The following is a 17,603-nucleotide window of genomic DNA, read 5'->3' as shown; positions in this document are numbered from 1 at the left end:
TCCTCCCAGGGAACCTCGGTGCTGAAGGTGGAGGCGGTGGATGGCGACAAAGGCATTGATGACCACGTGACCTACAGCATCTCCAGTGAGATCTGGGGGTGTCCCCCTGAGAGGGCTGGGGTAAGGGGGGGTGGTCAGAGCCCCTGGAATAGCTGCTGCAAGTGTCTCCCCATCAGACTCCACAAGGCCCGGCTGGTTCAGCATCGGGGAAGATGGGGTCATCACAGTCAGCGCCCCCCTGGACAGAGAGCAGCTGCTTGACGATAATGAAGAAGTACAGATACAGGTGACGGTGAGTGTGACTCCTCTTCTCTAGCCCTTGACCTCAGAGCTCACTCTCTGAGAACCGGTCTCTGCCCTCTGGCTTCTGTTTTGTGCCTCAGGCCACTGAGGAGAAGCCTAACATCTACGGGCAAGAGGCCAAGGCGAGCACGTGGGTCACAATAAGAGTGACGGATGTGAATGACCACAAGCCAGAATTTTACAACTGCAGCCTCCCAACCTGCACCTTTAGCCCCCAAGAGGCCCAAGTCACCTTCACAGGCTACGTGGATGAGCATACCTCTGCCCGAATCCCCATCGACGACCTGACCATGGTGGCCTATGACCCAGACCAGGCAGGTGCACTCGAGGAGGGAGGGACGCTGATGGAGAGGAGGTCCAGGCTGAGGAGGGGAAGGTCACAGATGGGAGGAGGGAGGAGTGAAGGGGAGGGCAAGCAGGCAAAGAGAGTGGGTGAGGGTTGGAGCTGAGATGGGCGGTGGACTACAGAGCACCTGGCCGGATGATGAGTGGAGTCCATGGGGAATAAAGGTAGAACTATGATGGTAACGATGGTGGCGCCGATCTGTGAGTCCTGCAAAGGGGATGTTGTTGCGTGCTGCTTGGCAATGTTCAGGGGAATGCTGGGTGGTGCCGAGCAGAAGCAGTGTGTACTGCAGGTTGATATTAGGTGCTAGGCAACAGTGAGTGGTTGTGATGTTGGTGCTGTTGGCTCTGGGGAGCCCGTGGTTCGGGGAAGCAGGGAGCATCAGGGAGAGGGGGCTGGCATGTTTAGAGTGGCCCGAGTGATCACCTAGGAAGGAATGCCACAGAGGTGGTACTGAGTGATGGGTGAGGTCATGGTTTGATGGGATTGGGTGACGTGAGTTGAGTGGGGGGTGCCAGGTGGCGACACGAGGCGGGTGGGCGTGCTCAGCCGGTAGCTGGTGCTGAAGGGCAGCTTTGAGGGAACAGGCTGGCATGGGCGTGGGTGGTGGGCGACGCCTGGGAAGGAGTGTGGCTTTTCTCTTCAGCCCTGGAGACCCACAGTGCCGAGGGCAGTCCAACGGCCGAGGCTACATTGCAGAGCTGGACAGCCAGCCCAACTTCCTGGGCCTGGATTGTTGTCTTAGTCTTTTCTGCCTCCCTCTGTGGGTCTCACTGGACAGGGCTTCTGCAGAAGGCCTGAGCTTGAAGATTGGGTAGGCAGTTGCAGGGGGTCAATCCCTACTATACCACCCTCCTTTACAGGGCGACAGTGGCACCTTCCTGCTGTCCTTGGAGGGCCCAGATGCTGAAGCCTTCAACGTGTCCCCAGAGCGAGCGGCAGGGTATGTCAGTGTGCAGGTGGTGGTGAGAAACTCGGAGATGGTGGACTACGAGAAGAAGACAGTGATGTTGGTGCAGGTATGGTTTGCCAGGATGCTGTGGGATACAGAGGTCGTGGGTAACCAGGCCCCTGTATCGACGCTTGTTCTCCTGTCCTTAGGTTGTGGCCACTGACTCAGTCAGCAAGAATTACTCTGTTGCCAATGTGACCATCCACCTTAGAGACATTAATGACCACAGGCCCACGTTTTCTCAGAGCTTGTATGAACTCACTGTGCCAGAGCACAGTCCAACAGGTTTTGTGGTCACCAGCAGTATCAAGGTGAGTGATACTGGAGGGACCACAATGGGAGGCAGATGCTGAAAAGGGCCAATCTGAGCCTGTCCCAGACATTGTTTCTTTCCATGTCACTGGATCCCTGCAACCATGCCTGCGTGTATGACTGTATCCGAGTGTGTGGAGTGTGGATGTGTGAATGCAGATGTGTGGTGAGCCTTTGGAGTCAGGATGCACAACAGCCTTGTCAAGTGAGTTGTGCGGTACCACAGATGGCCCTGTCTCCAGTGTCCTGCCGTCTTCACCTCACAGGCTATAGACGAAGATGAAGGCGAATGGGGTCGTATCACCTACAGTCTGCTTTCAGGAAATGGGTAAGCTCCTAAGGTGCGCAGGGGAGCTCTTCTCTACCTCCCCATGAGGCTAGAGTGGTAGAGAAGTGTAGTCTGCAGAAGTACAAAGTGCTCAGTTGCATCCATTCCAGAAAAACAATTTAAAAAATGATTAGTTTTCTATGACTATAATAAAATACTCAAGGCAGGGTATTCTATATAGAGAAAGGTTTATTTCGTTCTGGAGGCTCAGAAGCATGGGGTTCCATGCACTGGACCATGTGAGGACTTCATAGTCTATTGAATCACATGGTGGGACCCTGTATGAGATGGAGAGATCACATGACAAGATAGGAAACCAGAAGGGAAGAGGCCAGGGACATCTTTCCCAAAGGCCCCACCTCTCAGAGGCCCCTGCACCTCCTAACACTGCAGACCAAGTGTCCTCCAACACCTGCAGGCTTGAGGGCACTCACAGCATGACCAATCCACAGCCATAAGTGTGTTGGAAATACTGCAAAAGAGTCACTCAAGTCTGTGTTATCATTTGTCTGAAATTCAATTCTAAGTGCATATCCTGTCATTTTACTGGCTAAATCTGGTCACTCCGAGCAGAGAAGGCCTGTTTGAGGTAGATCCAAACTCAGGAAATGTGACGGTGAAAAATGGCACACTGCTGGACCGGGAGAAGCAGGCTGTGTACTACCTCACGCTGCAGGCCACCGACGGAGGGAACCAGTCTACCACCACCACACTAGAGATCACTCTGCTGGATATTAATGACAACGCGCCTGTGGTCCGAGGCTCCTACACCGTCTTTGTGCCAGAGGAGGGTGGCAATGTCTCCGTGACCATCCAGGTGAGAGCCACCTTGGACCTGGTGGGGAGGTGGGGGAGGGGACCATGCTGGCCCTGTATGAAGCCTGAGCTCTATTGTGTGTCTCTGAGGAAGTTACTCAGTCTCTCGGAGTGTCTATTTCCTCTTAGAAAATTAAGAGTCGTTGTCCTTATTCACAGGGTCAGCAGGGCATGAGATAATGGGTCTAAGGTACTCTGCAGAGGCCTGGTGTGGAATAGACCTCACAAACAAATCATACATTCCTGGGAAACTCATTCCAAAAAGGTTTGATGTGGCATACATAAAAAATAAGATCCAAGCAAGGCATTATGGTGCATACCCCAGCCCCCAGGAGGCAAAGGCAGAGGGATCTCTGAGTTTGAGGCCAACCTGGTCTACAGAGCAAGTTCTAAGATAGATAGGGCTATGTAGATAAAGCCTGTTTTGAGAAAAAAAAACAGAATATCCAAACAGAGAACAACAAACAACAAAAAATGGGTGGTGTTATTAAAGGGTCCACAGGTAGCATTAACACCCAGAACTCAAAGAACGCAGTTGGAAAGCAGGCCCTGGAGTGGGCTACAGGTTCAGTTCTGAGCCAAGCTCCCAGGATTATACGGTAAAAACTCACTCATGGCTCCAGAGATGCCTGGGAAGCCCTCTGCCCTCCATGGTATGAGACTGAGAACTCTCCTTTAGGATGACCCAGATGGTCACCTTGTGAGAAGAGGCCTGCAGATGCTCACAAGGCATCTCTCGGTACCAGTCCCTCCCTTGTTCAGGGGCTGAGGCTCCCTGCAGATGTTCCAAGGTCAAGCCTTTCTGTGACTGCACAGCCGGTCAACGGCAGTGGTCGGGCTGTAGTCCAGATCTCACTGGACTTACTCCTTCTGACTCTGGTCTTTAAGAGCCTCATGGGAGAAACATTTCTGATTTGTCAGAACTACAGCACCCTTAGGGATACAGAGGAGTGCTTGGCAAATTAACAGGCTAAGTACCGAGGCCCTTTGTGGAGACAGGTGAGTTGTGCCTTTGGAAGAGCCGTCTCTGGCTGCTTATGAAGGGCCCATTTACTGAGCAAGACCCAACAGAACTAAAGCAAAGGCAATGATGTGGGGTGAGCAGGGCAGACAGACAAGGAATAGCCTCCATCTCAACACCTGCTGAGTCCTCTGTTGAACCCCAGTGCTCAGAGGCGAACCTGCTCTGACTCCTGTTCCTGGGGCTCCCACTAAGCAAGTGGCAGACCTTTACTAATAGTGCTGTCTGTGCTGTCAAAGGCAGCAGGGCTGTAGGGAGCTGCAGGGGTGACAGCGTGACTGGGAGTCGGGTGGAAGGCCCCAGGTCAGGGCTGGGGCCTAGAAGAACATGCATTCTTTGTGCAGGCTCATCCCAGTGTGATCCAGCATGTTTGGGGCCCTGGCAAGACAAGAATGCATTTGTGCACACGTATACACCCTTTGTAAGGAGAATGAGCTGTTAAAAAGTACAGCCAGATGTGTAGCCAGATGTGGTGATGCACACCTTTGATTTCACCTTTGAAAGGCAGTGGCAGACAAATCTCTGTGAATTCCAGGCCAGCCAGGTCTACATAGTGAGACCCTGTTTCCAAAAAAAAAAAAAAAAAAAAAGTCTGGGCGTTGGTGGTGCACGCCTTTAATCCCAGCACTCGGGAGGCAGAGCCAGGCAGATCTCTGTGAGTTCGAGGCCAGCCTGGGCTACCAAGTGAGCTCCAGGAAAGGCGCAAAGCTACACAGAGAAACCCTGTCTCGAAAAACCAAAAAAAAAAAAAAAAAAAAAAAAAAAAAAAAGTTGAGGGGAGCTGGAGGGATGGCTCAGCAGTTGTGATCTCTGTCTGCTCTTGGAGAGGACCCAGATTTGGTTCTCAGCACCCACATGATGGCTCACAGCTGTCTATAACTCCAATTCTAGGGGATCTGATGTCCTCTTTTGGCTTCTGTAGGCACTGTACACAAATGCTATACTTATATACACCCAGGCAAAACACTCAAACATATGAAATAAAAAATCTTTTAAACTTTAAAAACAAAAAAATATAGTATTGGGCTAGGGATGTAATTCAGTTGGCAGAGGGCTTGGGTAGCATGCACAAAAGCACTGGGTTCTGTTACCAAAACCACATAAACAGGGTGCTTCGGTGGATGCTTGAGAGCCTAGCCCCCTGGAGGTAGAGGCAGGAGGACCAGAAGATTGAAGTCATCCTTGGCTGCATAAAGAGTTTGAGGCCAGCTTGGGCTACATAAGACCATGTCTCTAAATAAATAAATAAATAAATAATAAATAAACAGCCCACCGTGTGTGTGTGTGTGTGTGTGTGTGTGTGTAGAAAGACAGAGAAACAGAAAGAGAGCATGCTGTAGCAATGGGAGACTCACAAGATCCCCTGCATATACTCCCCGACAACCCTCTCTGTAGCCTCAGCTTATGGGAACCTCCACTTCAGGTCTCTTTCCAGGGTCTAGCTCAGGCCTAGATTTGCAAGATGCATGAAGCAGTTATCTTCATGGGGGATGGACAAGCTGAGATGAGAGCTCCTGCTGGCTGTGCCCCACATCTCAGCAGGGAGCCATGGCCTGTCTCCTCCTGGTCCAGCCAATGGCTGCTTAGACCAGTGCTGGAGGGAGGGGGTTGGGCCTGAGGCCTGTATCCCTGAGGCCAAACTATGTTCACAGGCTTATGACGATGACCAGCCAGACACTAACAATAGCCGCCTGCTCTTCAGCCTGCTGCCTGGGTCCTATAGCCACAACTTCTCCATAGACCCCAACACCGGGCTCCTCAGGAATCTGGAGCCCCTGGACCGTGAGGCCATTGACCCTGCGTTGGAGGGCCACATTGTACTAACTGTGCGTGTGGCTGACTGCGGCATGCCTCCCCTCAGCACTGACGTCAACGTCACCATCACTGTGGAGGTAAGGCAAGGTGCTGTCACACACAGCCTAGCTCCCCGGAGCTAGCACAGGTCACACTTGCTGCCTTGTGCAGCATGGTCGATGAGAGGTTGAGAACTCAGCCGGGCAGACCTTGGCAATCCTAGTCCTTGTGTCAGAAAGACTAGGGATGAAATCAGCGTGAATGAATGGAGGTGTTCTGAAGAGGGTGTTGCCCAGGAAAGGCGCTCAGGGGAACCCTCCTAACGGACACCAAGCGAAGGCCAAGGGCAAGTGAAGCTGGCTCCAATTGTGTCTCCTGCACACCGAGAGACAGGGACAGATGGTAACAGCCATTTTATTAAGAAAGCAGGGGGTCAAGCATGTGGTGCACAGCTATAACCTCAATACCTGAGAGACTCGGGCAGGGTAATTGAGGGTTTTAGTCTATCCTGGGCTACACAGCAGACCTTGGGAGACACTGCATAGACTTAGGACTCAGCAGCATCCTGGGAACAAGGCAGACCACTAAAGGAAAAATGAAGAATTACACTTACTGGCTTAGAGGGGACCCTTGGCCCCTGTGAGCTTCACACTCTGGCTGTGTTAGAGGTTATCCCTGTTTTCAGATGAGGACACTGAAACCAAAGAAGCCATAGCCCCAGGAGAGGCAGAGCAGGAATGGACTCAGAGCTTATGTCTTAGCCACTCCTGCGTGAGTCAGGATGACCACGAGAATTCAGCAGCTTTGGGCGAGAAGCCAAAGATACATATCTGAGGAGCCCCATCCGACCATGTGCCTCAACGAGCAGAGGCCCCTTCTGCACTTCTGAGGAGGATTTCATGAGCTCAGGAGATGGATTACATGATGAGAGTTCTATCTTAGAAAAAGACAAAGGAAAAGGAAGGAGAGAAGGAGGAAAGGAGGAGGAGGCGTAGAGGAAAGGAAGGGAAGGGTGGGGAAGGAAGAGAGGGAAGACACACCTTATTGAAGGGCTAGAGTTCTGTTCCCAAGTCTCCATTCTATGGTTCTACAGAGAAAACTGACCGCCAAGGGGTGCATGTATGCCAGCCGACTGGGAGGGGCTGGAGCATCCATGACATCTCCCATGACAACCCTGGGGAGGTCATGGAAGACAGGGCTCCAGCTGTGCATGGTAGGCAAGGTCAGAACGCATCAGGTGTCCAGGGCACCAGATTCCAGGTCAGACTGAACCCAGAGCTGGTGTCACAGGTCTGAGAAATGGGACCTCAGAGCCGGGCGGTGGTGGCGCACGCCTTTAATCCCAGCACTCGGGAGGCAGAGGCAGGCGGATCTTTGTGAGTTCGAGGCCAGCCTGGGCTACAGAATGAGTTCCGGGAAAGGCGCAAAGCTGCACAGAGAAACCCTGTCTCGAAAAACCAAAAAAAAAGAAAAAAAAAAGAAAAAAGAGAAAGAAAGAAAGAGAGAGAGAGAGAGAGAGAGAGAGAGAGAGAGAGAGAGAAAGAAAGAAAGAAAGAAAGAAAGAAAGAAAGAAAGAAAGAAAGAAAGAAAGAAAGAAAGAAAGAAAGAAAGAAAGAAAGAGAGAAATGGGACCTCAGGCTAAGCCAGATGGGGACACAGACAGGGCCCTGTAACAGTTCTGGAAAGTGGAACTAGAGCAGTTCTGGGCTGAGGTCAGACAAACAGGAGCAGCACTATTCCTGGCCGTCTCTGGAAGGCTGTCTGCACATCTGGAAACCTGTCAGTGCTGTCTGGGGGACGCAGACTTGATGGCTCTATCTGTGTAGAGATACTATTGACTTCTCTGATGGCTGTTGGGATACATGTGAACCTGGGGCTACTAGGGCCCTAGGACTTAGACCTGCCTCTCCCTTCAGGACATCAATGACAACCTGCCTGTATTCAACCAGTCCTCCTATGAATTCTTGGTGGTGGAGAGGGATCCAGGTATGTGCCCTCTGGGCTGGGTGGGCCCAGGGAGCTGGGCTGTGGGCTCGCTGTGCAGATGACAGGAAATATGTATCCTAGCACCTTGGGTACATGCAGGATAATCCTGCTGGTCATCCTTTGGCAGGGCAGCTCTTGGAGAAGGGTGTACTGCTTACATCCCGTCTCTGACACCAAATAGTAAGGCCCATGCTAACGGCTCCATTGCAGGACCAGCCTGGAGTGCCTGTGGCTGGCACAGCTGGTCCTCCACGCTCTGTCCTTTGTACACAGGAGAGTTTGTGGGCACAGTGAAGGCCTGGGATGCTGACCAGACAGAAGCCAACAACCGCATCAGCTTCAGCCTGTCCGGGACTGGTGTCAACAACTTTGTGATCCAGGGCAACATGCTGGGTCAAGGGTGGGCCGAGGGGTCCCTCTGGCTGCTCCCTGATGTGAGCCTGGATTATGAAGCACAGAAATTCTTCAATCTGATGGTGACTGCTGAGAACCCAGGCCCCCAGGGCCTCGATTCCACAGTCAATGTCACTGTAGTTGTGGTGGATGTGAATGATGAGCCACCTACCCTGGAAGCAGCCTCACTCCAGAGCATCACTGTGGCTGAGAATGGTTCCCAGCATGGCCTGGTGGCCCAGGTGATGGCCCAGGATGTGGATACTGATGCCAAGCTGACAATAGAACTAGTGAATGTCATCTGCACCAAGGGTAACGTTGACGTGGGCAGCGTGTGCCACGGCTGGTTCTCTGTGCTTGCCAACGGCTCGGTGTACGTCAATCAGAGTGAGGCCATCGACTATGAGACTTGTCACCTGGTGACGCTGGTTGTGCGGGCGCATGACCTCACCACCGATCCCCGCTTTGAGGCGTACAGCAGCAATGGTGAGCCCCTTCAGGGCTGCAGACATCAGGAACTGTCACCCGGGTCGCTGGCCATGTCCTCGCGAAGCTTCTTTGCCCCGTCTGTCCAGTGGGGATCGGCCAAGGGGCGGGCCGTGGAGAGCGTGAGAGCATGCACGCAGGGTCCAGCGGGGTGCCTAGAAGCACCTAGACAAAGGAGACAGCACCCCAGAGCTAGCTGAGTCCTCCTCCACCTCCACACAGGCACAAGGGCCGCGCTAACAGTGAGCACAGCACAGAACTGTGCCAGGCACCTTAAAGCCTTTGCTCCTTTGATTCCTGCACAACAACTCATGAGCTGGCGATGCCCAGCCGATCTAAAGATGAGGAAGTCAAGGAACAGAGCGGGGAGGGGGGGGGTCTCACTCTGTAGCCCAGGCTGGCCTCAAATTTATAATCCTCCCGTCTCAGTCTCCCAAGTGCTGAGATTTATAGTTGTGTGTCACTACTTCTGGCTCAGAGTGAGTGTTTAAAAAGACCAGTTGACATAAAAGTGTACGTCACACATATATCAATATAGGCAGACAGACATAGTATCTACACACGCACTTTCAGCTGTGTTGAGAATGGAGCCCTTATGCCAGCCAAGTGTGCTGCTACTGGATGACACTCACCCATGCATAAAGGGCCCTGGTCAACTGGGGCATCCCGGGCCCACTCCCGGACTGCCACTCTTGCATGGCTCTGACTAGCTGTTCATCATCCGAGGGTAGGGACAACACCAACAGACAGGAAATCTAGAGGAGGCTGTGGGGACTCGTGGGTGAGGAGCAGAGCTGAGCACAGGGCGGGAAAAGCAGGGGCGGGAACTGCTGAAGGCCTGACGAGGCCCGGGCTCTTGCGGTGAGGAGTTTGCTCAGAGCTTTGACCCACGTGATCTCATCTCCTCAGGAAGCCTCCCCATCATCATCGAGGACAAGAACGACAATGCTCCCTATTTTCTGCCTGACAACCAGACCTTTGGTGAATGAGTAAAGCAACCCATCTTCACCCCGGTGTATCTACACACACCTCGTAACACGGGATCACCCTTAGATACCCTCCGTCTCCCACCCCTGTAAACCCCTCTCTAGGCCACAGAGGGGTCCAGCCCACCTCCACCCCAGCTTGTAGCTGGAAGGGACACCTAATTTTCATTCCAGCTCTGGATCAGCTGCCTGCTGGCTTTAAGGCAGGCCTTTCCTCTGCGAGCCTTGATTTCCCCATATGTACCGTGAGGATGGATGCCTTGACAACTGCATCCTCAAGAACAGCTGCAAGGGGTCCCTTTTGCAGAGGGACGGGGCATGGGCTTGGGGTGTGGACCCGGCTTATGGCCAATCTGGGCCAGGTGGCTCTGTCCCAGTCAAGCTAACTTCTTCCTGCTTGTATTTGTAGTGATCATTCCAGAGCTCGTGTTACCCAACCAGCCGGTGGCTTCTGTCCAGGTGAGTCCTCCAGCCACTGCAGTCACAGCAACTCCAGGGGACAGAACTAAGGCCTCCCGGCCTTTCCCCTGCCCCTAAGATGTTTTAACCTTAGGTTTGATGGCTCAGAACCCGCTGACACAAGCCGGGGCTGCAGCAATGCTTGCCCAGCCGATGTGCTCCCATTCTGCTAATTGTTCAATTTAGTATTCATAAAAATTTCATGACCAGAAATACCACTTGTAGGCTAGATCTCCTGATGATGCCAGAATTCTTGAGTGTGATTGAGAACCCATAGCCAATTGTAAATTAAAAGGGTTTCTTCTACTTAAATAGCTTCCTGAGCACAATTACAGCAATGCTTTCAATTTGTTATGGTGATGGATATGGGTGTGTGACTGGAGGGTGGCTAGGCCCTGTGGGGTGAGGCCCTGGGGCCGGAAGCTGTCTTGCTTCTCTGGGATTAGGTTTCCTTTGTGCATGTTTTGAGACAGGGTCTGACTTTGTAGCCTTGGCTATTCTGGAACTCGATGTGTAGACCAGGCTTTCCTTAAATCTGCCTACCTCTGCTTCTGTGGTGCTGAGATTAAAGGCATGAGCTACCATGCCCAGCTCAGTTTTCCTCTTTGACAGGAGGCTGGTGGCTCTTGTCTGGCACTACATGAATGGTATGCCCCAGGCTTGGAAAGGCCTGGCCTTTCCCATGCAGAGTTGAGGGTGTCCTCAGGATAGAACCTCTCCTGGGGACAGCAATTTTTCCTTTCTAGGTTCTTTCAAGACTTAACACAGTTAATTTCCATTCCTCAGCCTACTATACGCCAATGTCCCAATTTAGTTATGGTTTTGAATTGTTTTCTTCTGTATGTGTGTGTGTATGTGCAGGTACACATGTGTGGGTGGGTGCACATGCTCCTGTGTGTGTGTGTGTGTGTGTGTGTGTGTGTGTGTGGTGAATGTGTGTGTATGCATGTGTGTGTGTGTATATATGTGTACATATGTGTATATATGCACATATACATGTATGTGATATGGTGTGTGTGTGTGTGTGTGTGTGTGTGTGTGTGTGTGTGTGTGTGTGTTAAAAACAATGTAGGGCATTGTTCTTTAGGAGTTATCTTTTTTTTTTTTTTTAAAGACAGGATCTCTCAGTAGCCTGGAGCTTGCCTATTAGGTTGACAGGACCCAGGGATCCACCTGTGCCCACCTCCCCAGTGCTGGGATTACAAGCACAACCCAGTGTACCTGGTCTTTTTAGGTGGGTTCTGATACATAGATGCAGGTCAGGCCTTGTGTCTGCAGGGGAAGCGCTTTACTGACTGAATGCTCTTCTTGGCCAAACTGGTTCTTTTAAAAATTAACTCCATTTTGCAACCTGAAGCCCAGATGTTTACCTTGAACATGAAGCCCTGTGTACCTATCGCATTCTGTGCGTGTGTGTGTGTGTGTGTGTGTGTGTGTGTGTGTGTGTGTGTGTGTTTCTTTTGAGATAGGATTTCTCTTGTAGCAGCCTTGGCTGTCCTGGAACTCACTTTGTAGGTCAGGCTGGTCTCAAACTCACAGGGACTTGTCTGCTTCTGCCTTCCAAGTGCTGGGATTAAAGGTGTGTGCCACCACGCCCAGCTCTCTGTTACATTCTTTTTAAAGGCATTAGAATGTTTGTCCCTCCTTCTTGTTCACTTTTGGTCCACTAGGGAATGTAGGCTCACATTAATCAGCCCTGAAATGAGGGCTTTAAAGGGAGGATGCCCACTGCGGGTGCTCTAGAGCTGAGTGTGGTTGTTTGTGAGTGGGTATGTATGTGCTTGGCAGTTGGGTAGAGGAGAGTGAGGCAGATTTCAGTACAGGAAGACTTTGGGTGGTGATCTGTTATATTGGGGTGCAGGAGAAGGCACCTGGGCAAATGTGGATGTAAGGTGAACGTCTTTTTTAAAAATCTAGCTAGGTGTGGTGTAGACTTCTGTAGTCCTGGCACTTCTGAGACAGAGGCAGGAGGGTCACAGAAAGTTTAAGGCCATTCTGGCTTAAATACTGAGCTCCAGGATGGTCAGGACTACATAGTGAGACCCTATTTAAAAAAAAATAAAAATAAAAGTTTTGGGTGGCAGCTGTGGCTTCTGATCATGGTGGGAATGGAGAGGCCTTTCCTAGTCTTATTCCAGACATCCACTCTTGCTAACAGGCCAAAGATGAGGACTCACAACACAATGGGATCATCCAGTTCTCCATCCTGAAATCGGATTTTGTCTCCAACAATGGGGCCTCCAACCCTGTCCAGGTCTTCCGGATTAGCCGCTCAGTGGAAGCTGACCTGTACATTGGCAACATCATGTAATGTGAAGGATACCTGGACGGGTTGGGTGGGGTGCGGGGTACAGCTTCGGGCAGGGTCCCCATCCTGGAAGGTGTATGGGTAGGTTTCCAGAGGGCTAGAAGAACCCAGATTGGGTTACAGAATAAAGCTGTGTCTTCCATCTCTCACAGGCTGGTGACCAACCTTGATTCCACCCTCCAAGGCACATACCAGGTGACAGTTCTGGCTCAGGACCAGCCAGTGGTGGGTCCTGCACTGGAAAACCAGATCACTCTGAATGTGAGTGCCATTCCCTGCCTCCTGCCCTGGTGTCCAAGCTAGCTGCGTGTTCTTCTTCTTTTCTTTTTTGTTTATCTATGTATTTTGGTTTTTCAAGACAGAGTTTCTCTGTTTAGTACTTGCTGTCCTGGAACTCACTTTGTAGACAATGTTGGCCTTGAACTCAGGGATCCCCCTGCCTCTGCCTCCTGAATGCTGGGATTAAAGGCATGCGCTACCACTGCCCAGCCTATATTTTGTTATTTTAAGACAGGGTTTTACTATGTAGCTATGGATGGATTGGAGCCACTATATAGACAGGCTGGCCTTGAATTCACAGAGATCCACTTGCCTCTGTCTCCTAAATTCTGAGATTAAAGGCATGTTTTATTGAATTTTTATCCAGAATACCTGACACTGTGAGATAGATCTGTAATTCCATTGCTTGAATTTGAGGCCAGCTTAAGCTATATAGCAAGACCTGATCTAAAAAAAAAAAAATCATAAACCACATACACATTCTCCCTGACCTCACTTCTAAATGATGGGAACTTCTTTGTTCTCACCCACACATCAGAGTCTGAACAACTGGCATGCACATGGAAAGTCAATTCTGGGTCCATCTTAGTCATGTGAAAGCCCCAGTGGTCCTTCTGACATCCAGTGATGCTCCTCCTAGACCAGACTCTCCTTAGTCTTGTTAGGAAATGAAATCAGTTGTAATCTATCAGGAAGAGTATCTGTCTATCTCTACATATGTTTACAAGACACGCAGTGTTTTAGCCAGCAGGTCCCCTTCCGGGGATGTTCCTGCAGACACAGGACGGCACATCAGGGCACATGAGAACACCTGGTGGGGAGAAAGTCAGAAGTGAGGATGTATGAGACATCCACATGGACCACCACACAGACGAGTGATGTAGAGTGATGAGGAGAGATGCCCAGGAGAGACCGAGTGAGCAAAGGCACGTAGGGAGAGGGACAGCATAAGTGCCAGGATTCTAAGCGTGTGGCCAAGGGAAACCATGTACGTGTCATGGGATTATTTATAGGTAGAAAATTCCAGGATAAAATCTCATGAAACTTTCATTGTGATGGCCTCTTTAAAGTAAGAGCAGGGATCTGAAGGTGGAAGAGCCCTTTTTTTGTATGTCTCTTTGTGGTGTCTGAATCTGGGTTGCAGGTGAACACAGCGCATGAGCTGTACAGTGGATGTGTGTGCTGAGACATGTGCTGTCGATGATCTTGTAGTTGTCCTGTTTCTGATGTCTCCTCTCTGCACCCCCTTCTACCCTAGCTCTTCACTGTGGACCAGAGTTACCGTGTGAGGCTACAGTTCTCCACCAACAAGGAGGATGTGGGTGCCAACGTGGAGGAGATTAAGGCGTAGGTCTGGGAAGCACAAGAAGGGGCTGTGGGAAGAAGGCCTACGGGGCTAGTCCTGGAGAACTACCCCGTTCCTGACCCATACTTGAACTTGTCCCTGTCTTCGATCCTGTGCCTGTACCCCACCAAGTCCATGTGCAGTCAAAGGCAGGATGGGGCATGACAGAACGGTCATGTCCAGTTGTGAAAGTCATGCACTGGAGAAGAACAAGGGTCCCAGGAGAAAGGATTTCCATTTCTAGTGTGTGCAGAGGGGGATCAGTTCTTTAGTGAACACATCCTTCCCTCCATACGACTCCCGATTCCACTGGCACAGCCCTGGCCACAGCCCTGCTCCATGCATCTGTGATATCTGCATCTTTCGTAGGGCTCTTGTCCAGGCAACCAGGACCACTGTCTATGTTGTGACGATACAGAACATAGACTCCACGGCTCGGTGAGTGTCCCCAGGCATAGTGGCCGGGCTGAGGAAAGCAACAGTTGTTGGAGAGGCTTGTAGTGTTCCTGGCCTGTTTATGTGTCTCTTCCAGAGCCCAAGTCCAGTCCTATCTGGATGCCTACTTTGTCTTCCCCAATGGGTCAGCCCTGACACTTAACGAGCTGAATACGTGAGTGGGGGCTGTCTGGGAGGGTGGGCAGGGGACGTAGAAGAAAGAACCCCCAGGGGAGGTCAGTGACCCTTGGGTCTAAGCAGGGCTCTGTGGCAGGATGATCCGGAAGGACCAGGACGCACTGAGGCAGCTGCTGCAATTGGGGCTGGTGGTGGTGGTGAGTGTGGCTGGACAGACGGCACCGGTGGGGGAGGGCCGTGGGTCCCACAGCCTCCTCACCCTCCCTCTTCTCCAGAGCTCCCAGGAGAGCCAGGAGTCTGACCAGCCGAAACTACTCACCAGTGTCATCATAGGACTGGTGGTGGCCTTGCTGCTGGTCCTCGTGATTCTGACCACGGCCCTCGTGTGTGTGCGGAAGAGGTGTGGTTTGCATCTCTCCCTCGGTCTCCAGCTCTCTTCTCACCCAGATCCCCAATGTGTGTGGGGTGGGTAGAAAGAACTTGGGGTCAGGCATCAGGTACATGTGCAAGGCTGCGGCTGAGTCACCTTCCCATCCGAGCCTGTCTCCTTGCCCGCAGATGAGTCTGGCTCTAGATTCCTCCTTTGGGGGGTAGAAATGTTGAACACTTCAGAGTGTTGCCATTTCCCCTTCCCAGAACACAACTGGTAGCTTCCCCTGAGTTTTAGCACCGCTAGCTGCCTATGTGGCCCTTTGACAACACATTCTCTTGGCTCGTGGTTCTACCCCCTACATAATGCAGCTAAAGCTATCACCGGCCAGGGTCCTTCTGAGGCCACAGCTGAAGGGCTTCATACTAGGTGAGTATGTTGCAAATGTGACTTCCTCCTGGTTCCACAGCTACCACCGGAAGCTTCGAGCTATGAAGGCTGGCAAGGAGGCCCGGAAGACGCCAGTAGAAGCAACGACTTCAACTGTTGCTATCCCTGGGACTAACATGTACAACACTGAGCGGTGAGCAGCGGTCAGAAGGGAACAAGAGACTTTGTAAGATGACTGAAGGCCGTAGCTGCTTAACCAAACTTTCTCCCCAGAGCCAACCCCATGCTGGACCTCTCCACCAATGATCTGGGATTGGAGAGTCACTCCTCCAGTGACCTGGACTATGTCAGGTGAACAGCATCTCTCACTACCACACTAGTTGTCGATAGTGGGAAGTAAGGGGTGATGAGGATAATGGTGATGGTTGTAGTCATAGTGATAATGGCAATGGTGATAGAGTTAATGGTGGCGATGGTAATGGTGATGGTGTTGATGCTGATGCTGATGATGGTGATAATGGCAGTGAGGGCAGTGGTGTAGGTGGTGATGCTGATGGTAATGTTGGGGTGATGGTGATGGTCAAAATGGTGGTGATGCTGATGGTAATGTTGGGGTGATGGTGATGGTCAAAATGTTGGGGTGATGGTTAAAATGTTGGGGTGATGGTGATGGTAATGTTGGGGTGATGGTTAAAATGTTGGGGTGATGCTGATGGTAATGTTGGGGTGATGGTGATGGTCAAAATGTTGGGGTGATGCTGATGGTTAAAATGTTGGGGTGATGGTGATGGTGGTGATGAGGCCACAGACTGGGAAGGTGAGTCAGTTTGCTAAGTTCTACTACTTCTCCCATAGCCTCAACTCCCTAGACAAAAATGCTGTGGACTTGGACACGGACATTAAGGAAATCAAGGTAAGATGTGGGAGGAGTTGGTACTTGGGGCTTCTGACTTGAGGCTCTTCTCTGAAAGGGGAATTCAGGATGAATGAGGCCCAATCCCTGTTCCTCCCTAACGCGCTCTTGGGTGAACTGCTTCTTGCTTTTGGCTCTCGGTTCTTTTCATCTGTAAATGGTAATCAAAACAACTCTGCAAGGCTAATGTGGGGATTAAGTCAGAGCAAGCGCATAGTGTAAAGGTGGGGCACTTGCTGAGGCTCAGTCTCCAGCACCACTCACGAAAGAAAACAAAACAGCAAAACCCCAAACCAACGAAAAAGAGAAGGAAGAAAGCTGGCACAAAGCATGTAGTCAGAAACTGGTTCTGCCCAGTTTTGATCTCTACACAAATGCTAGTAGGTGAGGAAGAAATGTGGACATGAGCAAAGGAGCAAGCTCAATAAATGACTGAGTGACAACACCACTTCTTGTTAACTAGGTTAGTTGGTTAGATGGTTAGTTGGTTAGTAGATGAGATCAAGAACTCACAGCTTGGGCTCTTATTTGGAATCACCTAGGGGATTCTAAAAGAACTGATGCTCAGGTCGAATTCAGATCCTGATCCTGATGGCCCAGGGCGGGACAGGGCAAGGACACACTGCCAAAGCTCCCCAGGGGGTTCTAGTTTCTTGACTGAGCCTTGTTTTGAGACAGAGTCTTACTGGGTAGCCTAGGCCAAGCTGAAACTTTCCATCCTCCTGCTCCAGTCTCTTGAGTGGTGGGATTACAGGTACCTGTTGCCTTGCCTGACTCATCAGGCAATTCTGACATCTGGTTAGAATGGAGAACCATTGGAACTGGTCAGTGAGGTCAGGAGGGCTCTGTTGTGGAGCCCCTCCCCCTCCCCCCACTGGAGCAGAAGGTTTTTGGGACCCATTAGCTACAGTAACTCATTTCTTGGAAAGAAGCAGTGTTTGCATGTTACCCAGCTCCTTGGGCCCTTCCCCCATGGCCCCAGCCTACCCACGCTGCAGTCCTTACCCTCCCTGAGGACTCTTTTCTTCTCTCTCTCTCTCTCTCTCTCTCTCTCTCTCTCTCTCTCTCTCTCTTTTGAGACAGGGTTTTTCTGTCTATCCCTGGCTGTCCTAGAACTCACTCTATAGACCAGACTGGCCTTGAACTCAGAGTTCTGCCTGCCTTTGCCTCCTGAGTGCTGGGATTAAAGGCGTGTGCCACCACCACCAGGTAGAGGACTAATTTCTTGGATAGACTGGGTCAA

At 51.3% G+C, this 17,603-nt stretch overlaps 1 protein-coding gene across 1 annotated transcript in view; it reads left to right on the top strand.

The window, feature by feature from the left end:
* Cdhr2 (cadherin related family member 2) overlaps positions 1-17,603 on the top strand; it is a 34,712-nt gene that overhangs the window by 15,474 nt on the left and 1,635 nt on the right. Inside the window, exons 10-31 of the mRNA XM_037205714.1 lie at positions 10-85; positions 177-292; positions 384-617; positions 1,513-1,668; positions 1,751-1,912; positions 2,180-2,241; positions 2,815-3,058; positions 5,731-5,970; positions 7,789-7,858; positions 8,132-8,737; positions 9,647-9,718; positions 10,133-10,182; positions 12,341-12,489; positions 12,643-12,751; positions 14,028-14,116; positions 14,484-14,552; positions 14,647-14,724; positions 14,824-14,884; positions 14,963-15,087; positions 15,527-15,640; positions 15,721-15,798; positions 16,303-16,360. Coding sequence (XP_037061609.1) covers positions 10-85; positions 177-292; positions 384-617; positions 1,513-1,668; positions 1,751-1,912; positions 2,180-2,241; positions 2,815-3,058; positions 5,731-5,970; positions 7,789-7,858; positions 8,132-8,737; positions 9,647-9,718; positions 10,133-10,182; positions 12,341-12,489; positions 12,643-12,751; positions 14,028-14,116; positions 14,484-14,552; positions 14,647-14,724; positions 14,824-14,884; positions 14,963-15,087; positions 15,527-15,640; positions 15,721-15,798; positions 16,303-16,360 — 3,018 coding nt within the window. The remainder of the gene's footprint in view (positions 1-9; positions 86-176; positions 293-383; positions 618-1,512; positions 1,669-1,750; positions 1,913-2,179; positions 2,242-2,814; positions 3,059-5,730; positions 5,971-7,788; positions 7,859-8,131; positions 8,738-9,646; positions 9,719-10,132; positions 10,183-12,340; positions 12,490-12,642; positions 12,752-14,027; positions 14,117-14,483; positions 14,553-14,646; positions 14,725-14,823; positions 14,885-14,962; positions 15,088-15,526; positions 15,641-15,720; positions 15,799-16,302; positions 16,361-17,603) is intronic.

Source organism: Peromyscus leucopus, chromosome 5, assembly GCF_004664715.2.
Source record: "Peromyscus leucopus breed LL Stock chromosome 5, UCI_PerLeu_2.1, whole genome shotgun sequence".
In the NCBI taxonomy this organism is placed as follows: domain Eukaryota; kingdom Metazoa; phylum Chordata; class Mammalia; order Rodentia; family Cricetidae; genus Peromyscus; species Peromyscus leucopus.
This window is presented reverse-complemented; position numbering and strand designations above follow the sequence as displayed.